Genomic DNA, 21455 nt, shown 5'->3' on the forward strand with positions numbered 1-21455 from the left:
GTAAAGAAAAAAAAATATCTTGCCTGTGAGAAGCAAGCAATTAACCATTTTGCCTCCCCTCTCACCCCATTTTCTCGTAGAGCTCCAAAGTAGAGCTATTATAGATGAGTGCCAAACATAAAGCACTTCCAGAAGTCAAGGCCAGTATGGTCTTAGAAGAAGTTCTTTTTGCTCCAGAAATACCAGGTAAGGCTTCCCAAACAAGCTGCTGAAATTCTGGAAGACTCAGCATTGTTCTCAAAGTTTTCAGGCAAACCCATGCTGGGGAGAATTGTGAGGTACCTTAAGAATAGTGAAGATTCTGAGGTATCATCCTAGCAATAAAGTCAGCTACTCTGTTTAGGTCAGTATCATCCCTGTCATGACTCACATAACCCAGCATTTCTCAAAATAAAAAGCCATGTGAAATCTTAAATATTTTACTATGCCTACATTTCATGACTCAATCTCTAGAAGAAAATCACTGAAAAAAAATTCACAATTGCTACAGAAATATTTAGAAGTATAACTTCCAAACAATGTTCCTCATTCAAAACTTCTAACAGCTTCTAGGATGCTTCCACCTGAGAAATTAAGCCAACTTGTCAACACCAAACTGAATGAGTTTGATGTTGACAAGTTGGCTTGTTCATTAAAAGCTATTAGGACAGATTTTTTTTTCTTCTTCATTTCCATGCTGAATCTGAATCAGTTACATTCACAGCTGCCCTTCAAACATCCACATTGGAAATGTGGATGCCCACCCACTGTGGCTGTGACTGGATTGGCTGGTGACCCAAGCACACACATGCTTCCTGAAGGAGTTCCAGAGTGATACTCTTTGGCAAAGAATCTCATGGAAAAAATTGCAGAGAACAGAGAGAAGCAGAAGCAGGAAGACAGTGAAATTCAAAGAGGCTTGATGCCATGGTAGGTGTTTTCCTGTGAGATGCCAGCAGACAGTGACACGAGACAGTCACTGCCTGCCCCAGGGCCTGCACACCCTCATCCCACAGGAACAGGGACTTAAAGCTGAAGACAACCTTCTTGCAAGGGCAGGTACTGATAGGGAAAGGAGAAATGCCTTTACAGTGACAGAGGGTAACATTAGATAGGATATTGGGAAGGAGCTTTTGACTGTGAGGATACTGATGAAATGGCACAGGTTGCCTCAAGACAGCTGTGGTAGCCCTGCATCTGGATGTGTTCAAGGACCTCTTTGGAGCCAGGCTCGGAACAACCAGATCTAGTGCAAGCCATTCCGCCATAAGCAAGGCAAGGGGGTCAGAGCTAGATGATCACCAGGGTCCCTTCCACCCTCAAACCATTCTATGGCTAACCAATTCCACGTTGCCCCTCCCCCAGTGGGTCCCCATGCCACAGAACCCCGCAGTGCTCAGAACATGGAACCCACCCATCTGTGACATCAGCGCCAGGACCAAGGGCACCACGGGCAGCACAGCTGCTGTGGGCAGTGCGGCTGTGACTGTGCTGCTGCACGGAGCTCTCAGTGCTTGCAGCTGACTCGTGCCTCTGGCAGACATGAATTGGCTCGGCCTCCTCGTCCTGCTGACCATGGCCGGGCTGTCGCATGGGACATGGGACAACTGCGGGTAAGTGGGCCCAGGCCCAGGGAAGGAGCCATGGCAACACTTGCGGCCTTCCCTGGAGGGGACCCACCTGTCCCCCATGGCCAGGCCGCAGCTTCCCACCCACCATGGGAAGCCTCAGTTCATTGCCAGCAGCCAGGTGCTGGCACGGACAGACACACACCCCATGGCCTTCCCTGGCCTGCTGTGCGTGCAAGGCCTTGTGGGGAGGGCAGAGGGCTGAGCTTCAGCCTGAGCCACAGCAGGCCATGAAGCAGCATGGAAATGACTTTCTGCTTGCAGAGGAATCTGCGGACTCCGACCTCCGCAATCTGTAAACAGCCCCATGGCTTATTCCTACGGCAATGTGGCTTATGACTATGGCATGACACGTGTCGTGGGTGGTGCCGGTGCCGCGGAAGCAGCTTGGCCCTGGATCGTCAGCATCCAGCATCCATGGATACCAGGCCTGGGGCATCTGTGTGGAGGTTCTCTGATCAGTCCAGATTGGGTCCTCACAGCAGCCCACTGCTTTGATGATATGAGGTAAGAAGGAGCAGGGAATGGGGACATGTCCACAACACCAGCAGATGCCCTGTCAGCATCATCACCTGCTACTCCATCCCCATTCCTCTCAGGCAGCCAGGCTGCCACAGTGCTCAGGAGAAGCCTGGGCTCATGCCAAGGCTTCCTAGCAGCCTCCAGCTTGACATTCCCCCAGCCTAAGATGTGTGAGGGCACTCACACCTGACAGAGCGTTGCTCCCTCTGTGTCTTTCCAAGCTGACATACAGCAACTGCTGGGCTGCTGTGGCACATGGCTCTGCTCCCTCTCAGCTCTCTCTCCATCTCCTTTCCAGTAATGCCAGCTTGGTCTACGTGGTGATTGGGGCCACCCGGTTCACTCAGCCGGGCCCTGGGGCTGCAGTGCGCAATGTGAAGCAGGTGGTGGTACACCAGGACTACAACCCTAATGACTTTAGCTTCGACATTGCCCTGATGCAATTGGACCACCCTGTCCAGTGCAATTCCTACATCCAGCTGGCCTGTGTGGCTGAACCCACCCTAAGAGTCTCAGAGCTCATCAACTGCTGGATTGCTGGCTGGGGTTCCACTGTTGCAAGATGTGAGTACCAAGAACAACACCTGGGGCAGCTCAGCCCACTGAGGAGAGGGTTTGGGCTTCCCCACAGCAGAGACCAAAGCCAGGCTGCAGGATGTACATGTCTGCAGAGATGGGCTTGGCCAGCTCCCCAGAGGCAGGAAGCAAGGACACAGTGCTCCAGTGCCTCTGCAGATGTAAAGCCAAACCCAGGGAAAGAAATAACCACCTGAGAGATGAGCAAACTGGCATGGACCTGCCAGAGCCTTATTCCTTTCTCTGCTCACAGCGGAAGGTACTACACCTGATCTCCTCCAGGAGGCCAAGGTCCAGCTCATCGATCTCCAGCTCTGCAACAGCAGTGACTGGTACGGAGGGAAACTCTACACCCACCAACTGTGTGCTGGTTACCCACAGGGTGGCATCGACACCTGCCAGGTACGAAAGTGCCACGAGCCTCTCAGCCCCCGGCAGCACCAGCAGCCAGGGAAGCACCACCCCAACACAGCCCAGGGCCTGCTTTGCCCAGCCACTCAGTCACCCTCCCAGCCCCAGCTCCCCCTGACTGCTGTGGGGGCTTCCCACACACTGCCCATCCACACCTGCCTGCCCAGGCCTCCCCTTGTGACAGAAAGCCCAGAAAGCCCAGCTAGTGCTCTTGGCAGTGAAGAGGTCCAGGTGCCAAAGTTCCATCCTCTGCACTCTGCACATCCAGGAGTCCTGTGCAGAGAGGACAGAGAGAGCGCTAATTTACAGGACCCCAAGCTGTTCACAGCCAAGCTTCTGGAGGCTCCAGCCTCTGAGCAGAGCTTTTCTCTGCCCAGAATAGAGCTCTGGCAGGGGCTGTGAGAGAGAAGGAGACAGCCCCAGTGCTGGCAGGTGCCACCAACATCACCTTAATCCTCTGTGCTCTGCTGCAGGGTGACAGCGGTGGTCCTCTCATGTGCCAGGACAACAACGCTGACCACTGGTGGGTTGTCGGAATCACCAGCTGGGGATATGGCTGTGCCAGAGCAATGCAGCCTGGAGTCTACAGCTCCACTAAGTACTTCTTTGACTGGATTGATTACAATATGCGTGTAAATGCAATGAAAAGTGCTCCTTGAGCAGCAGAAGCAGGCAGGATCCAGGGCAGGCTGCAGGGCACCACAACCATTTCCTGCTGGGGCAATGCCCGCTGATGCAAAGGCAGCCTCGGGGTCAAAACCCTGCTCTGTCCTGACCACACTCATCTCCTCTGTGCGCACACACACACACTGGAGTTGATTTAGTTGTTGAAATAAAATTACCTTTGGTCACAGGGAACCATCTTTTCAGTGCAATTCCAACTCCTGGGTAAGACAAGAAGTGCCATGCTCAGCACCTGCACAACAAGCCTGGGGGCACAAAGGGACACAGTGGCTCCAAGGAGCTCCAAAGTGCCTGGCCAGAGAGGACAGTGCTCTGAGCCACCACGGCCTGGAGGAACCTGCTACCACAAGCCTTGGAAGAGGATAGGAAAAAAGCAGATACCTTGGGGGTGGTGCTGCAATGCACATGGGCTGCTAATTTAGGGCCTGGTGAGAGCCTGGGCTAAGGGAACACATCTGGGAAACTCCCAAGCATGACAAGGGAAACTCCTGGCTCCTGACTGGAGTGCCAGTGCCCTAAGGCAGAGCCAGATTTCACAGGCAGCAAAGGGGGATTGAGGTGCCAGGTGGTCACACTTCACAGATACTCAGAGGAAGAGCTGGGGTCATTCTGGGGAGAGCAACCCTAGGAAAGTGCGCCAGGAATGCCGTGGAAGGCCAAGGTGAGTGGGCCAACAGCACCTGCAACACCAAGGCTGTTCACAGGCATGGCCAGCCTGTGAGCCAGGGGGAAATGATGCCTGGGCTTGGCTCCATATCTGGGAGGAGACGAGGGCAGGGAAAGGGAGGAGTTGTGGAAGATGAGAGGGCTGTATAAGCATGGCAATGGAGGGAAGGAGCAATCAAAGAGCCAGCTGCAGAGACACAAACTGCAGCTTGCTGTGCTGGTTTGCCTGAGGGCTGTAGATAATCACCACAGGAAGGGAAAGAACTTTCTTATCCCAACTTGATAATTAACAAATCATCTAAAAACTGTACAAATTTGCACCAAATTTTTATATCCTTTTCAATCAAACTTTGATACTCTTGGATGGGGAGGGGGGGAATGGTAGAGGCTTCTGGAATGCCATGGGGTAGACTTGTTGGAGGCAGTTTTCACCTGTCTTTTACAGGTGAAAGCAAGTGAACATTGACTTTCACCATCTAATAGAATGCTTCAAAATGCCTTGGGCTGGTTGTCACTCCGCCTGCTTTGGATATTCTTCTTGGCTTCAAGTGATGCCTTAAAGAACCTAGAACAAAACAATAAAAAACCACACTTTGGACATAGGAGGTAATATAAAGGCTCATCTTTATTGGAGGCCTCCAGTAGCAGATATGGCAAATGACCATAGAATTCCTCCCCTACAGGAGATGATTGCAGTTTTATAAGCTTAATAAATTAGCATATTTGACAGAAATCACCAATTTGGACCACACATGATGAAGTAACTCCTCCCTCAGTTCAACACTCTCTAAATCCTCTTCCACTCAGATGGAAACTAAACCTTGCTTATGAAAAGGTGACTTCACCAGTACCTGCTCTGAAGGACAGAGGCTCCAGCAGCCCTTGGGTCCCATCTGGGCTGCCAAAGTGCTGAGGAAACTCCACTGGGTGACCATTTTGGAAGCGCAGATGGCTCCAATGAGCCAATGGTTGCCCTGTTTGATTCCCTGCCCACACCACTCTCACCCAGTCAGAGCAGGTTTCCATACCCATTCAGCCTCAGGATTCCCCCAGCAGACTCACAGATGTCACGGTCCATAAAGAGCCACCAGCTCCTGCTGCAGTGCTCAGTGTCCATTCAAATGCTGGCCAGTGCCACAGCTCCCTGTGCCCTCTGTTATGCAAAGCACGGGCAGTTCACAGCCTCTGGTCCTGCCAGCCAGAGCTCAATCTGCAGCTGGCACTGCAGCTGCACACCCAGCTCCCTGCCCCAAATGGATTCCTCAGCTGCTGCCTGCCCCAGGGACTGCACAGCCTCATCCTGCAGGAAGAGGGGCCTAAGAAAGCAGCAGAGAGCCTTCTTACAAGGGCAGGTCCTGTTAGGACAAGGGGCAATGTCTTTACAGTGACAGAGGGTAGCTTTAGATGAGATATTGGGAAGGAATTCTTGACTGTGAGGCTGCTGAGATACTGGCATCCCAGAGCTGCTGTGGGTGCCTGTTTTTCATGTAAGCAGGGTCAGCACAGAAGACACAGACATCAACTTCCGGCATAAATGTCATTTACTGTAATTCAAAATTATGCCTGAGGAGGTTTTTCTGGAACAGAGACTCGACAGATTTAAATGAATAAAGTTGGTATTTATTGGAAGGCCTTTAAGGATACACCTTGGGCAGTACAAGAGCCTGGTCAGTGCTACACCCTGGTTGGATCAAAGATGGATCTTGGTCACCAGATTTTACAATTTTAATATTTGGTCTATTTACATATTGGGGTTAACTGTCCAATTACAGCTTCAGGTCATGAAGTCTCAACCTCTTGGCTTGTCCCTCTCAATTTGCTGTTATTTCTGCTTTTTGGTAATGATTGTCTTTGATTTTCAAGCTGAGAAGGGATTGTTTTATCTAACTACCCTGCAAAAAGAATTTATTCACCACTTAATATGAAGTTCAGAGTTACACAGCAAGGCGCCAGAGAATCAGAAAAATATAAAAGCTAAAATTGAAGGCATCAGAAAATGCAAAAAATTGCAAATGGATAAGCAAGCAGGGCATCAAATACTTAGAAAATATTTATACAAGTATAAGATAGGCAATGATTCTAATCATTATTATAAAAGACTACTGTCTACAGTGATGAAGAAATACAAATCACTAGTTATCCTAATTTTTGACCATCATTCTGGTAAGCCCATCAACTGGGGGAGCCATTGTCACTGAGTTCGAGAAGAGCTTCTGAGCGGAGCTCTGAAAACATGTTGAGTGCAAGCTACCCCACTATGCCCAAGGTAAGGGGGTCAGAGCTAGATGATCACCAGGGTCCCTTCCACCCCCAAACCATTCTATGGCTAACCAATTCCACGTTGCCCTTCCCCCAGTGAGCCCTGTGCCACAGAACCCCGCAGTCCTCAGAACATGGAACCCACCCGTCTGTGACATCAGCGCCAGGACCAAGGGCACCACGGGCAGCACAGCTGCTGTGGGCAGTGTGGCTGTGACTGTGCTGCTGCACGGAGCTCTCAGTGCTTGCAGCTGACTCGTGCCTCTGGCAGACATGAATTGGCTCGGCCTCTTCGTCCTGCTGACCATGGCCGGGCTGGCACAGAGCCAGTACACCTGCGGGTAAGTGGGCCCAGGCCCAGGGAAGGAGCCATGGCAACACTTGCGGCCTTCCCTGGAGGGGACCCACCTGTCCCCCATGGCCAGGCCGCAGCTTCCCACCCACCATGGGAAGCCTCAGTTCGTTGCCAGCAGCCAGGTGCTGGCACGGACAGACACACACCCCATGGCCTTCCCTGGCCTGCTGTGCGTGCAAGGCCTTGTGGGGAGGGCAGAGGGCTGAGCTTCAGCCTGAGCCACAGCAGGCCATGAAGCAGCATGGAAATGACTTTCTGCTTGCAGAGGGAGCTGTGGGTACCGACCTGTGGCTTATTCCTACGGCAATGTGGCTTATGACTACGGCATGACACGCATCGTGGGTGGTGCTGGTTCCGCAGTAGCAGAATGGCCCTGGCTCGTCAGCATCCAGCACCCATGGGTACCAGGCACAAAACATTGGTGTGGAGGTTCCCTCATCACTGGAGATTGGGTCCTCACAGCAGCCCACTGCTTCGATAAATTTGAGTAAGAAGGGGCAGGGAATGGGGACATCTCCACAACACCAGCAGGTGCCCTGCCAGCAGCACCACCTGCTACTCCCATCCCCTTTCCTCTCAGGCAGCCAGGCTGCCACAGTGCTCAGGAGAAGCCTGGGCTCGTGCCAAAGCTTCCTAACAGACTCCAGCTTGACATTCCCCCAGCCTAAGATGTGCGAGGGCACCTGACAGAGCGTTGCTCCCTCTGTGCCTTTCCAAGCCGCGGTCTAGCAACTGCTGGGCTGCTGTGACTCCCTCTCATCTCTCTCTCCATCTCCATTCCAGTAACTTCAGCCTGCTGTATGTGGTGATTGGGGCCACCAACTTGTATCAGCTAGGCCCTGGGGCACAAGTGCGCAGTGTCAAGAAGGTGGTGATGCACCGCGACTACAAGCGTAAAGACATGAGCTACGACATTGCGCTGATTCAATTGGAACGTCCTGTCCTGTGCAGTGCCTACGTCCAGCTGGCCTGTCTGGCTGAACCCACCCTAAGAGTCTCAGAGCTGAGAAACTGCTGGGTTGCTGGCTGGGGGGCCACTACTGCAAGAAGTGAGTTGTAAGAGTGACTTCTGGGCCCACTCAGCACACTGGAGATAGGTTTTGGGCTTCCCCACAGCAGAACATAAATCCCTGCAGAGAAGGGGTGCCCCTAGAGGAAGGGATTCGTCTGACAGAGAAGCAGAACCAGTATGGAGCTGCTGGGGGCTTATTCCTTTCTCTGCTCACAGGTGTAGATCAACCTGCTCACCTTCAGCAGGCCAAGGTCCAGCTCATCGATCTCCAGCTCTGCAACAGCAGTGACTGGTACCCAGGAGGAGTCTATTCCTACAACTTGTGTGCTGGTTACCCAGAGGGCACCATTGATTCCTGCAAGGTAGGAGCACGCCATGAGCCACTCAGCCCCCAGCAGCACCAGCAGCCAGGGAAGCACCACCCCAACACAGCCCAGGGCCTGCTTTGCCCAGCCACTCAGTCACCCTCCCAGCCCCAGCTCCCCCTGACTGCTGTGGGGGCTTCCCACACACTGCCCATCCACACCTGCCTGCCCAGGCCTCCCCTTGTGACAGAAAGCCCAGAAAGCCCAGCTAGTACTCTTGGCAGTGAAGAGGTCCAGGTGCCAAAGTTCCATCCTCTGCACATCCAGGAGTCCTGTGCAGAGAGGACAGAGAGAGCGCTAATTTACAGGACCCCAAGCTGTTCACAGCCAAGCTTCTGGAGGCTCCAGCCTCTGAGCAGAGCTTTTCTCTGCCCAGAATAGAGCTCTGGCAGGGGCTGTGAGAGAGAAGGAGACAGCCCCAGTGCTGGCAGGTGCCACCAACATCACCTTAATCCTCTGTGCTCTGCTGCAGGGTGACAGCGGTGGTCCTCTCATGTGCCAGGACAACAACGCTGCCTACTGGTGGGTCATTGGAATCACCAGCTGGGGAAAAGGCTGTGCCAGACCAAAGCAGCCTGGAGTCTACACCTCCGTTCAGCACTTCTATAACTGGATTGATTACAATATGCGTGTAAATGCAATGAAAAGTGCTCCTTGAGCAGCAGAAGCAGGCAGGATCCAGGGCAGGCTGCAGGGCACCACAACCATTTCCTGCTGGGGCAATGCCCGCTGATGCAAAGGCAGCCTCAGGGTCAAAACCCTGCTCTGTCCTGACCACACTCATCTCCTCTGTGCACACACACACACACACCTGGAGTTGATTTAGTTGTTGAAATAAAATTACCTTTGGTCACAGGGAAGTATCTTTTCAGTGCAATTCCAACTCCTGGGTAAGACAAGAAGTGCCATGCTCAGCACCTGCACAACAAGCCTGGGGGCACAAAGGGACACAGTGGCTCCAAAGAGCTTCAAAGTGCCTGGCCAGAGAGGACAGTGCTCTGAGCCACCACGGCCTGGAGGAACCTGCTACCACAAGCCTTGGAAGAGGATAGGAAAAAAGCAGATACCTTGGGGGTGGTGCTGCAATGCACATGGGCTGCTAATTTAGGGCCTGGTGAGAGCCTGGGCTAAGGGAACACATCTGGGAAACTCCCAAGCATGACAAGGGAAACTCCTGGCTCCTGACTGGAGTGCCAGTGCCCTAAGGCAGAGCCAGATTTCACAGGCAGCAAAGGGGGATTGAGGTGCCAGGTGGTCACACTTCACAGATACTCAGAGGAAGAGCTGGGGTCATTCTGGGGAGAGGAGCCTGGCAGGAACCCTAGGAAAGTGCACCAGGAATGCCGTGGAAGGCCAAGGTGAGTGGGCCAACAGCACCTGCAACACCAAGGCTGTTCACAGGCATGGCCAGCCTGTGAGCCAGGGGGAAATGATGCCTGGGCTTGGCTCCGTATCCGGGAGGAGACGAGGGCAGGGAAAGGGAGGAGTTGTGGAAGATGAGAGGGCTGTATAAGCGTGGCAATGGAGGGAAGGAGCAATCAAAGAGCCAGCTGCAGAGCCACAAACTGCAGCTTGCTGTGCTGGTTTGCCTGAGGGCTGTAGATAATCACCACAGGAAGGGAAAGAACTTTCTTATCCCAACTTGATAATTAACAAATCATCTAAAAACTGTACAAATTTGCACCAAATTTTTATATCCTTTTCAATCAAACTTTGATACTCTTGGATGGGGAGGGGGGGAATGGTAGAGGCTTCTGGAATGCCATGGGGTAGACTTGTTGGAGGCAGTTTTCACCTGTCTTTTACAGGTGAAAGCAAGTGAACATTGACTTTCACCATCTAATAGAATGCTTCAAAATGCCTTGGGCTGGTTGTCACTCCGCCTGCTTTGGATATTCTTCTTGGCTTCAAGTGATGCCTTAAAGAACCTAGAACAAAACAATAAAAAACCACACTTTGGACATAGGAGGTAATATAAAGGCTCATCTTTATTGGAGGCCTCCAGTAGCAGATATGGCAAATGACCATAGAATTCCTCCCCTAAAGGAGATGAATTTGAAGAATTCAAAAAAAGACTGGATGTGGCACTTGCTGCCATGATCTAGTTGAACAGTTAGAACATCGGCTGGACTAGATGATCTTATAGGTCTCTTCCAGTCTTGAAAATTCTGTGATTCTGTGATTCTGTGAATGCAGTTTTATAAGCTTAATAAATTAGCATATTTGACAAAAATCACCAATTTGGACCACACATGGTGAAGTAACTCCGCCCTCAGTTCAACACTCTCTAAATCCTCTTCCACTCAGATGGAAACTAAACCTTGCTTATGAAAATATGTCTCAAAGAGCTGTTTCCAGACTTGGTTTCCAAGAAGAACAAATGTAAGTTTAGTTGCCTTGTACTCCACAGGGCTTGGAGGTCTGAAATATGTTTTGTCTTTCTACTTAGACAAAAGGTAGGGGAAAAGTGCTAAGAAAATTCGCCACGGATACAACAACAGAGCTACAAATATATGTGTAAAGACTACAGAGAATACATAAAAGAGAAAAGGCAAAAATCTATCTGGCATCACCAGGCCAATGGAATCCTATCTCACAGTGGGTGGCACTCCTCCATTTGTCTTAATCAAGATGGGCTGGGCTGAGAAGAACCACCCCATGTCTGTACTGGTCCCTGCCTCCCTGACTTAAGCTTCTTCAAATATTTCCTGAAGTAAATTTCAGGGGCTGCATGGTCACTAAAGACCAGGGAAGTGCAAGAGTGTCACTCAGGGTTGGGGATGGCCATTACCCTGTCCAGTGAGCAGACCAGCTTAGAGCCACCCAACCATCCTGGAACAACCTTACTGTGCTGTCTTGACAAGATTCTGCTGCCCAAACAATTTCTCCCAGTTCTGTGCAACCTCAGCCACGGGCATCTCTTCCCCTAAATAAACCAGGGATACTTCCCATCACATCAAACACCTCGAAGCACGTGAAACTCCTTTCTGAAGGAGTCCCTTGTGAAGGGACTTCCACCCCTTCTGTGTGTGCCCAGGGACCCTAGCACCCATTGTGTGGCATGAGGAACACAAGGCTCTCCCTGTGCCTGTCTCCAAAAGACATTGAACAGAGACTCAAGTGTCCTAGCAGAGACTCAGGGCCCCCCACCTCTCGTCTTACAGGGGCCTCCACAACTCCTCTGTGGCTGCCTTACACTGATCATGCTGTGCATGCCTTCTCCACCCTCTACCAGTGATTTCACCAAATCTGCACCAAATGCCACAACAATAGAGAGGCTCAAATGCACCCTCATAATTTACACAGAGTCTACACACAAAATTGTAACGCTCCCATTTGGCTCCTTCCTGCTCTAAAGATCCCAGGTGACCTCCGACCTGAAGGACGGAGGCTCCAGCAGCCCTTGGGTCCCATCTGGGCTGCCAAAGTGCTGAGGAAACTCCACTGGGTGACCATTTTGGAAGCGCAGATGGCTCCAATGAGCCAATGGTTGCCCTGTTTGATTCCCTACCCACACCACTCTCACCCAGTCAGAGCAGGTTTCCATACCCATTCAGCCTCAGGATTCCCCCAGCAGACTCACAGATGTCACGTTCCATAAAGAGCCACCAGCTCCTGCTGCAGTGCTCAGTGTCCATTCAAATGCTGGCCAGTGCCACAGCTCCCTGTGCCCTCTGTTATGCAAAGCACGGGCAGTTCACAGCCTCTGGTCCTGCCAGCCAGAGCTCAATCTGCAGCTGGCACTGCAGCTGCACACCCAGCTCCCTGCCCCAAATGGATTCCTCAGCTGCTGCCTGCCCCAGGGACTGCACAGCCTCATCCTGCAGGAAGAGGGGCCTAAGAAAGCAGCAGAGAGCCTTCTTACAAGGGCAGGTCCTGATAGGACAAGGGGCAATGTCTTTACAGTGACAGAGGGTAGCTTTAGATGAGATATTGGGAAGGAATTCTTGACTGTGAGGCTGCTGAGATACTGGCATCCCAGAGCTGCTGTGGGTGCCTGTTTTTCATGTAAGCAGGGTCAGCACAGAAGACACAGACACCAACTTCAAGAATAAATGTCATTTATTACAATTTGAAACTGCAAAGAATTGCAAATGGATAAGTAAACTGGACATAAAATCATTATCAAATATTTATAAAAGCACAAGGCAGACAATGCATCTAATCATTACTATAAAAGACCACCTACAGTGATGAAGAAAGACAAGTCACAATTTACCCTAATCCTTGATCCTCATCCAGGCCTGCCCATCAACTGGGTGGAAGCCACTGTCATAGTTAAAGACTGGGGAACCACTGACAGCAACTTGGAAATCCTGCAGGTACCTTTGCCTACAGGCAGTGAGGTTAGTGACTGTTTGTGAGAGGTCCCCATTTTTATACTGCGGAAGAGGCAAGACACCAAAACTTCTAGTGCAGTAACATCTGGCTTCATTCTCCTACTGGGATGCTCCCAAGGCCTAGGAGGGCTCTAAGAGAAACCAGGAGATTTCTCTGTGATCCCACACTCGAAAAACAAGGCCAGATGTGGCCTTGTTTAGTTCCTAAGTATGGAAAGGTAAATCCATTATTCATCTACAGAGTGGCTATACATAACACTTGTTTTGAAGGTCCATCTAGTGGCCAATTTCGGCAAAAGGCCTGTTGTTCAAGCCTTAACCAGGGCCTGATGACCAGGACTTAGTACTTAAATGCCTCACCCCCGAAAGTGTTCAAGGACAGCTTCTAAGCCAAGACATGCACACTGTGGACAGCTGGGTCTAGTGCAAGCCATCCCGACACAAGCAAGGCAAGGGATTCAGAGCTAGATGATCACCAGGGTCCCTTCCACCCCCAAACCATTCTATGGCTAACCAATTCCACGTTGCCCCTCCCCCAGTGGGTCCCCATGCCACAGAACCCCGCAGTGCTCAGAACATGGAACCCACCCATCTGTGACATCAGCGCCAGGACCAAGGGCACCACGGGCAGCACAGCTGCTGTGGGCAGTGTGGCTGTGATTGTGCTGCTGCACGGAGCTCTCAGTGCTTGCAGCTGACTCGTGCCTCTGGCAGACATGAATTGGCTCGGCCTCCTCGTCCTGCTGACCATGGCCGGGCTGTCGCATGGGACATGGGACAACTGCGGGTAAGTGGGCCCAGGCCCAGGGAAGGAGCCATGGCAACACTTGCGGCCTTCCCTGGAAGGGACCCACCTGTCCCCCATGGCCAGGCCGCAGCTTCCCACCCACCATGGGAAGCCTCAGTTCATTGCCAGCAGCCAGGTGCTGGCACGGACAGACACACACCCCATGGCCTTCCCTGGCCTGCTGTGCGTGCAAGGCCTTGTGGGGAGGGCAGAGGGCTGAGCTTCAGCCTGAGCCACAGCAGGCCATGAAGCAGCATGGAAATGACTTTCTGCTTGCAGAGGGACCTGCGGACTCCGAGCTGTGGTGTCTGACTATGGCCTCATGGCGTACTACTACGGCGACATGGCTTATGAATCCGGCATGACACGCATTGTGGGTGGTGCTGGTGCTCTGCCAGGAGCCTGGCCCTGGATCGTCAGCATCCACCACCCATGGGTTCCAGACCCAGGGCATCTGTGTGGAGGGTCCCTCATCAACACACAGTGGGTCCTCACAGCAGCCCACTGCTTCGATAAATTTGAGTAAGAAGGGGCAGGGAACGGGGACATCTCCACAATGCCAGCAGGTGTCCTGTCAGCAGCACCACCTGCTACTACCATCCCCATTCCTCTCAGGCAGCCAGGCTGCCACAGTGCTCAGGAGAAGCCTGGGCTCGTGCCAAGGCTTCCTAACAGACTCCAGCTTGACATTCCCCCAGCCTAAGATGTGCGAGGGCACTCACACCTGACAGAGCATTTCTCCCTCTGTGCCTTTCCAAGCCAAGGTCTAGCAACTGCTGGACTGCTGTGGCACATGGCTCTGCTCCCTCTCATCTCACTCTCCATCTCCTTTCCAGTAACATCAGCCTGCTGTCTGTGGTGATTGGGGCCACCCAGTTCACTCAGCCGGGCCATGGGGCACAAATGCGCAGTGTCAAGCAGTTGCTGGTACATGAGTACTACAACCCTAATGACATGAGCTATGACATTGCTCTTCTGGAATTGGACCACCCTGTCAAGTGCAGCCCCTACATCCAGCTGGCCTGTGTGCCCGACGCCAGACTGAGAGTGTCAAAGCTGCAAAACTGCTGGATTGCTGGCTGGGGGGCCACTACTGCAAGATGTGAGTTCCAAGAGCAACTCCTGGGCCAGCTCAGCCCACTGAGGAGAGGGTTTGGGCTTTCCCAAGCAGAGACCAAAGCCAGTCTGCAGAACATATGCCTCTGAGAGACAGATCTGGCTTGCTCCCCAGAGGCAGGAAGCAGGGTCACGGTGCTCCAGTGTCTCTGCAGAGGCAAAGCCAAACCCTAGGGAAGAGAATGCCCTTCTCAAGTCAGGAGAGGAGAATGGGCAATGTGGTGCTCACGGTTTATTCCTTTCTCTGCTCACAGCTCAAGATGCACCTGATCACCTGCAGGAGGCCAAGGTCCAGCTCATCGATCTCCAGCTCTGCAACAGCAGTGACTGGTACGGAGGGGAGATCCACACCCACAACTTGTGTGCTGGTTACCCACAGGGTGGCATCGACACCTGCCAGGTAGGAACGTGCCACGAGCCTCTCAGCCCCCGGCAGCACCAGCAGCCAGGGAAGCACCACCCCAACACAGCCCAGGGCCTGCTTTGCCCGGCCACTCAGTCACCCTCCCAGCCCCAGCTCCCCCTGACTGCTGTGGGGGCTTCCCACACACTGCCCATCCACACCTGCCTGCCCAGGCCTCCCCTTGTGACAGAAAGCCCAGAAAGCTCAGCTAGTGCTCTTGGCAGTGAAGAGGTCCAGGTGCCAAAGTTCCAGCCTCTGCGCATCCAGGAGTCCTGTGCAGAGAGGACAGAGAGAGCCCTACCCTACCTGAACCCATGCCATTCACAGCCAAGCTTCTGGAGGCTCCAGCCTCTGAGCAGAGCTTTTCTCTGCCCAGGATAGAGCTCTGGCAGGGGCTGTGAGAGAGAAGGAGACAGCCCCAGTGCTGGCAGGCGCCACCAACATCACCTTAATCCTCTGTGCTCTGCTGCAGGGTGACAGCGGTGGTCCTCTCATGTGCCAGGACAACAAGGCTGACTCCTGGTGGGTTGTCGGAATCACCAGCTGGGGAAAAGGCTGCGCCAGAGCAAGGCAGCCTGGAGTCTACACCTCCACTCAGTACTTCTATGACTGGATCCTGGTCCACACAGGGGCAAACACACTTGGAAAGGGTTCTCCATCATCACAAACCTGGAATCATTTATTGACAGCTCCCCCACCATCGACTCTGAAACCATGGCCAATCCAACCCCTTCCAACTGTTAACCCGTGGCCAGTACAACCCATTCCCACTTATAAGCCATGGCCAACACTACCTCCTACTCCTAAGCCATGGCCAACACCCCTTCCCACTCCTAATCCATGGCCAACACTACCTCCCACTTATAAGCCATTGCCAACAGCCCTTCCCACTCATAAGCCATGGCCAACACTACCTCCCACTTATAAGCCATTGCCAACAGCCCTTCCCACTCATACGCCATGGCCAACACTACCTCCCACTTATAAGCCATTGCCAACAGCCCTTCCTACTAATAATCCATGGCCAACACTACCTCCCACTTATAAGCCGTTGCCAACAGCCCTTCCCACTCATACGCCATGGCCAACACTACCTCCCACTTATAAGCCATTGCCAACAGCCCTTCCCACTCATACGTCATGGCCAACACCACTTCCCACTTCTAACCCATGGCCAACACGACCCCCCACTCATAAGCCATGGCCAACACAACCCCCCACTCATAAGCCATGGCCGACACCAATCCCCTCTCAAAAGCCTTTGCCAACAGCCCTCCCCACTCCAGAACCAACACCATTGGGTGAGGTTAGCTCCTGCCCATATCCACTCAACAAGCTGGTAGACTTCTTTACTAAGGTGAAGAAGCTCCTTCATGAGGTCCTTGGACAAAACACAGCTTGAGCAGCAGAAGCAGGCAGGATCCAGGGCACACTGCAGTGCACCACAACCATTTCCTGCTGGGACAATGCCTGCTGATCCAAAGGCAGCCTCAGGGTCAAAACCCTGCTCTGTCCTGACCACACTCCTCTCCTGTGTGCAGGCAAACACTGGAGTTTAATAAGTTGATGAAATAAAATTACCTATGCTCAAAGTGAATCAGCTTTTCAATGCAATTCCAACTCCTGGGCAAGATCCATTGGACACAAAGGGACAGAGTGGCTCCAAAGAGCTCCAAAGTGCCTGGTCAGAGAGGAAAGTGCTCGGAGCCACCATGGCCTGGAGGAACCTGGTACATCAAGCCTAGGAAGAAGATAGGAAAATATTTTTGTTAAGGCTCCAGTATTGGTTGAAAACCCCTAGGAGATATTACTGCCTCACTGTACTCAAGATAAATTCCTCCAACAGTAACCATTTGTGAGAAGTGTCACATTTTTACAACACCGACACTTCTCCCTTACGTCATTTCCCCCTCTCCTCAGTGGCAAAATAGGCATTGTGCTTTGCAGTACAGATACCAATGCTATTACTTGTATTTTTTCATTTATCTCGTCCAATTTTCATATCTCACCAGCCTACGAAATTGTGCTTTATTCTCTTAAAATCCTAATAGAAGAGGAAAAATTAGGGGAGGGAGTTCAAAATCCCACACACAGAGCACACCTTGAGCTGTGACATTCATAAGCAAAAGCAAACCTAAATTTCCATACCTTGTAGTCATTTGGGGCTGAGAAAAGCTGAAGGTTCCCATATCCAAGCTGGTTGCAGCCAGCCCTTATATCTACTCTAAATCTATGGTTTTCATTTAAAACCATTCTCCCTGACCGTATACACAACCTACTAAGCTTAAACCAAGTAAAGCAATACCGTTACAACCTTAATCAATAGCCTGCTGAAACACACTTGCATTCAGTGGAAGCCACTGTTTGCACCCTTTGCATTATGTTTAGCACCAAAACAAAAAGCCACCAGAGGAAAAGGAAAAAAAATTATTATGCCATGTATTATTCATGCTATGTCACAAATTCCACCTGCCCTCCATCTCAAGAAGTACCACAATCCAAAGCACTTTCCTGTCCCCATGCATTTAAAGCCCATGCCCACTCCCCACACTGTTTCATTCCCCTGTAAACACTTCCAGCCTCCCAATCCAAATCACTGACAGCTCACAAAAGTGTAATTCAATCTATGCTAATTTTCCAACTAATTCAGTATTCTTCTCTCCAACACCCTAACCCCAGATGACATGAAAAGCAGGCACCCATTTGTACACTGAGATGGTAAAACAGCTGAATGCTTAATGACCTAAGTAGCTCAATTCACTGATGATTATTAAATCCTAAAAAGGTTTCCAAAGTGAAAGTTTTCTAAAGTGAACTGTAGGGAGTTTCCCACCACACAAGCTAAGTGTGAGACCATGATCTTTATTTTAGAATTAGTGGAAAAACTTGCTAATGTTTAATTTTCTTCAAGGGAAATCAATGGTTTGAACAGACTCTAAAAATGCTTTGTTAAAAAATCTTATTAGTCATGCCTTACTCAGCTAACACTTAGCCCAAATTGAGTCTGTTCCCTGGAGCTCTTCCAGCTACCCACATGGCTGCTCTGCCAAACTGCCCTGTCTTGAGCCTGATATTTTCAGTCCAGTCATCTCCAGTCATCTGAGTGCAATGAAACCTTCAAAGACTGGATTTCCACCTGTGCTCAGAAATTAATTGAAAAATTAATTTCAATTAATATTTCAAATAATTCAATTAATTTCAAATAATTCATCCTCAACCCTGCAAAGAAACACACTTGCTCAGTGAGAATATTTACCAGGAACTCATATATATAAAAAATGTGGAACTAAGCTGATTTTTGTACTTGGAACTAAAACTTCACCAGTGTTCAAAAATCCCCACAGAAGCACCACTTTATGGCAACCTTGAGGGCATTTGATGAGAACAGTGTTGACATTTTAGAAAGCAGGGCAGAGTTTTGTGATTGCCAATTACAAGGTTACATTGCACCCCTAGTTCTGCCAGGGTATAACCTATAATTAAAAAAAAATAAAAACAGTAACCCAACAAAAACTCTCAACCATGGGGAAACCCTGTGGTGATGTATTTTGAGGTGGTCTGTGGGTTCTTTGAGTCATTGGAGTCAACTGCCGGCCTAAGAGTACATTTGAGGCATATAACAGTACTCCCCTGAAATCCATGGTCTGTCAGGTCTGATTGTTTACACCATCCACATAATTGCATAAATTGCTTTCACTTCCTGTTCACTAGATACAACTCAAAACAATCAAAGAACAGAGTTTGGGCATCATTAGCCCATATAACCTATTCCTTAGCACAAACATGCAATTACATTAATTAACATATCACCACTGATTACTTAGGGCTTATATCATATAAGGGTAATGAATTCCGTAATGGTTTGTGTTTGGAAGGGTCTTTCAAGATGATCCTCTTCCAATCCCTGATAGGGGCAGGGGCACATTCACTAGACTAGGTTGTTCAGAGCCCCATCCAACTTAGTCTTGAACACTTCCAGGGATGAGGCATCCATTCTCATCCACATCCATTCTCTTGAAAAGCTGCTCCAGTGCCTCACCACCCTCATAGAAAATAATTTTTTCCTAATATCTAATCTAAAACTACTCTATTTTAGTTTGTGGCCATTCCCCCTTATCCTGTCACTACATTCTCCTGTGAATGAACTCTCTCTCTCCTTCTTGTAGGCTCCCTTCAGGTACTGGGAGGCCACTGAAGTCTGCAGAAATAGATTGCATAGAAGCCAATTTTATAAGTCTTCAGATAAACGGGCAATGCACTGTAAACTTCACTGGTTTTCATTTTACCTATTCAAGACAGGACATTAGACTTTATTTTCCCTGAATTTGAGTCACAAACACAAAATCAGTTTGTGTCAATGAATTCTGTAGGAACCTGATCCAGTTCCTTCTAGTAAAAGTTGCTACTAAACTTGCGCCTTTATTAACAGAACAAAAATATGCAGCAAAACAATAAAGTCTCCCCATATGACAGAGGAACCTCTACAAAACCAACAATATGTTCTACTTGCAAGCTATGTTCTACCTGAAAGAATCACTGCAAGATGCCCCTGGCCAGAGATGGAGGGAAGAGGTCGCCTGTTATCCTGCCAGATTATAAGACACTGCTGTCCAAACTCACACTGTTTTGCTCTCTGTGGCATGGAATGTCCTCTACAAGATTTCTATGAGAAGCTGAATTCGGCATAATGTCTGCAAAATTATTACCATGCAGTACAGTTAAAACAATCCTTTTGTTTCCATTGCACATTTTTTCCTCTCCTACAGGCTAGGAGAGGAAAAAATCACAATTCTCAAAAAAGCATCCTCTCTACAAAGATGAGTGGAGAACTCCAACAGCATCACTCACTGGAACTGCACTCTTACCAGTGTGTAGAAGTCAGAATTTGATGAATACTTTTGTAGCTCTTTACAAAGCAAGTATTTTTCCAAAAACACTTTTTCTCTAATACAATAGCAGTTTAAAAAAGAGATCCAAACATTTATGCTGTGATTAATACCCACAGAGTTGATTCCATACATTTCAGTGAGTCCATCATCACAAACATGCCAAACTCCTTTAGCTCAGACATGATTTTAACCCAAACTAATACTAACCCTGCATGTGACATCAAAGGGAAGTTACAGCTGATGTCAGAGCTTCAAGCATCTCTTTTCTGAAGCATTTAATATTCAATGCCTAAGAGTGGAATACTTCATGCTACCCACAAGGGTAGAACTGTTCCACTCTTACTTGAAACCATGCAGACCTCTCTCTTTGAAGGTGCTTTATAATTTCAGGAAACTCAAGGCTTTGTAATTATATTAAGTCACCACACAGCCTCAGGCTGGTGACAAGGTACTGTCTTTATATTTTTCCCTCCTCTCTTTTACTTTTTCTATCTGTATGCCCCCCAAGTACACATTAATTTTCATTGACAATTTATATTTTGCAAATATAAAAGAGCATTTCTATTATGTTAGCCCCCAAAAGAGACAGACACTCTCCAATGAGAGAGCATAAGAACATATCTGGAGATAATTTTTGGATTATACTTGAAGACTTCAATATAGTTCCAAGAACAGATCTCTTCTACCAAAGCTTCATGGAGCAGCAGCATGGACAAGAATGATTCATTATCCATGAATCATTACACCTTCTGTGTAGCCACACACAGGGGAATGAAATTGCCTCTGTCTGCCTCACAAGTGGACAAACACCTTCTCACATCTCAAATCTGAAAGCAGAGATGTTTGAAAATGAAAACATTTTAAATTCTTACTTGAAAAGAGCTGTTAGCGATGTGGCTCCGACAAGAACAGCTTGAGAGGTCTGCCCTTGGCCAGGCACCCAGCTGGGTAAAGGCAAGAATTTGCACCAGATCAGGAAAAGGGTGGGTTTTATGGCTCACCTGGTGGAGCAGGCTCCACTGTTTGCTTAGGACACCCCAGCAAGTGGGAGGCACAGAACAGCTGTGGGATGGAGGACCTGGGAAGGGAAATACTTGAGTTAGACATAGGAGGTGTTGAAGGGAGATAAAGGACAAATCCAAAAGGAACCAGATTTTGGTATCATAACTCCTGTCTACACCCACGTCTTCTTCCAGTGAGCCAAGAAAGGGTTTGCAACAGGAGGTGTGGTCCAGCAGTGGCATTAGGGTCACCTGGATATTTATCCAAAAGCTGTCAGATTTATTCTTACACAAGGGAACACTTGGTGCAACACAGGTTACACTGTTGATCCTTCAGGAAAGTGTGGAGTGATCGAATACCAGGTTATACAGGGAGGAGTTCGCTGCTGCCTCAAAGGCTTTTCACAGTAACAGCAGCAAGAAAATGTTCACTACCAATTGTTTTTTCAAGGCAGCTATAGT

The 21455-nt window shown here is 49.8% G+C and overlaps 2 protein-coding genes across 2 annotated transcripts; both read left to right on the plus strand.

Moving 5' to 3' along the window:
* The first annotated feature begins 1521 nt into the window (after positions 1-1521).
* LOC134416589 (transmembrane protease serine 9-like) lies at positions 1522-9115 on the plus strand. Its single transcript, XM_063153349.1, has 10 exons — positions 1522-1592; positions 1872-2114; positions 2428-2693; positions 2959-3107; positions 3590-3764; positions 6997-7066; positions 7346-7567; positions 7864-8129; positions 8309-8454; positions 8930-9115. The coding sequence occupies exons 1-10, from the start codon at positions 1522-1524 to the stop codon at positions 9113-9115; spliced, it is 1794 nt and encodes a 597-aa protein (XP_063009419.1).
* A 4398-nt stretch (positions 9116-13513) lies between these two features.
* LOC134416787 (acrosin-like) lies at positions 13514-16505 on the plus strand. Its single transcript, XM_063153489.1, has 6 exons — positions 13514-13584; positions 13864-14106; positions 14421-14686; positions 14955-15100; positions 15576-15832; positions 16259-16505. Exons 1-6 carry the CDS (start codon positions 13514-13516, stop codon positions 16503-16505), a joined length of 1230 nt encoding a protein of 409 aa, XP_063009559.1.
* The last annotated feature ends 4950 nt before the right edge of the window (positions 16506-21455 follow it).

Source organism: Melospiza melodia, chromosome 3 (genome assembly GCF_035770615.1).
Source record: "Melospiza melodia melodia isolate bMelMel2 chromosome 3, bMelMel2.pri, whole genome shotgun sequence".
Taxonomy (NCBI): Eukaryota; Metazoa; Chordata; class Aves; order Passeriformes; family Passerellidae; genus Melospiza; species Melospiza melodia.

Coding starts and splice junctions, on each gene's coding strand:
- LOC134416589 (XM_063153349.1), top strand. CDS start 1,522: ATGAATTGGCTCGGCCTCCTCGTCCTGCTGACCATGGCCGGGCTGTCG. Junction 1,593..1,871: donor GGGACATGGGACAACTGCGG/GTAAGTGGGCCC, acceptor TTCTGCTTGCAG/AGGAATCTGCGGACTCCGAC. Junction 7,067..7,345: donor CAGAGCCAGTACACCTGCGG/GTAAGTGGGCCC, acceptor TTCTGCTTGCAG/AGGGAGCTGTGGGTACCGAC.
- LOC134416787 (XM_063153489.1), top strand. CDS start 13,514: ATGAATTGGCTCGGCCTCCTCGTCCTGCTGACCATGGCCGGGCTGTCG. Junction 14,107..14,420: donor CACTGCTTCGATAAATTTGA/GTAAGAAGGGGC, acceptor TCTCCTTTCCAG/TAACATCAGCCTGCTGTCTG. Junction 15,833..16,258: donor AAACCATGGCCAATCCAACC/CCTTCCAACTGT, acceptor GCCAACACCACT/TCCCACTTCTAACCCATGGC.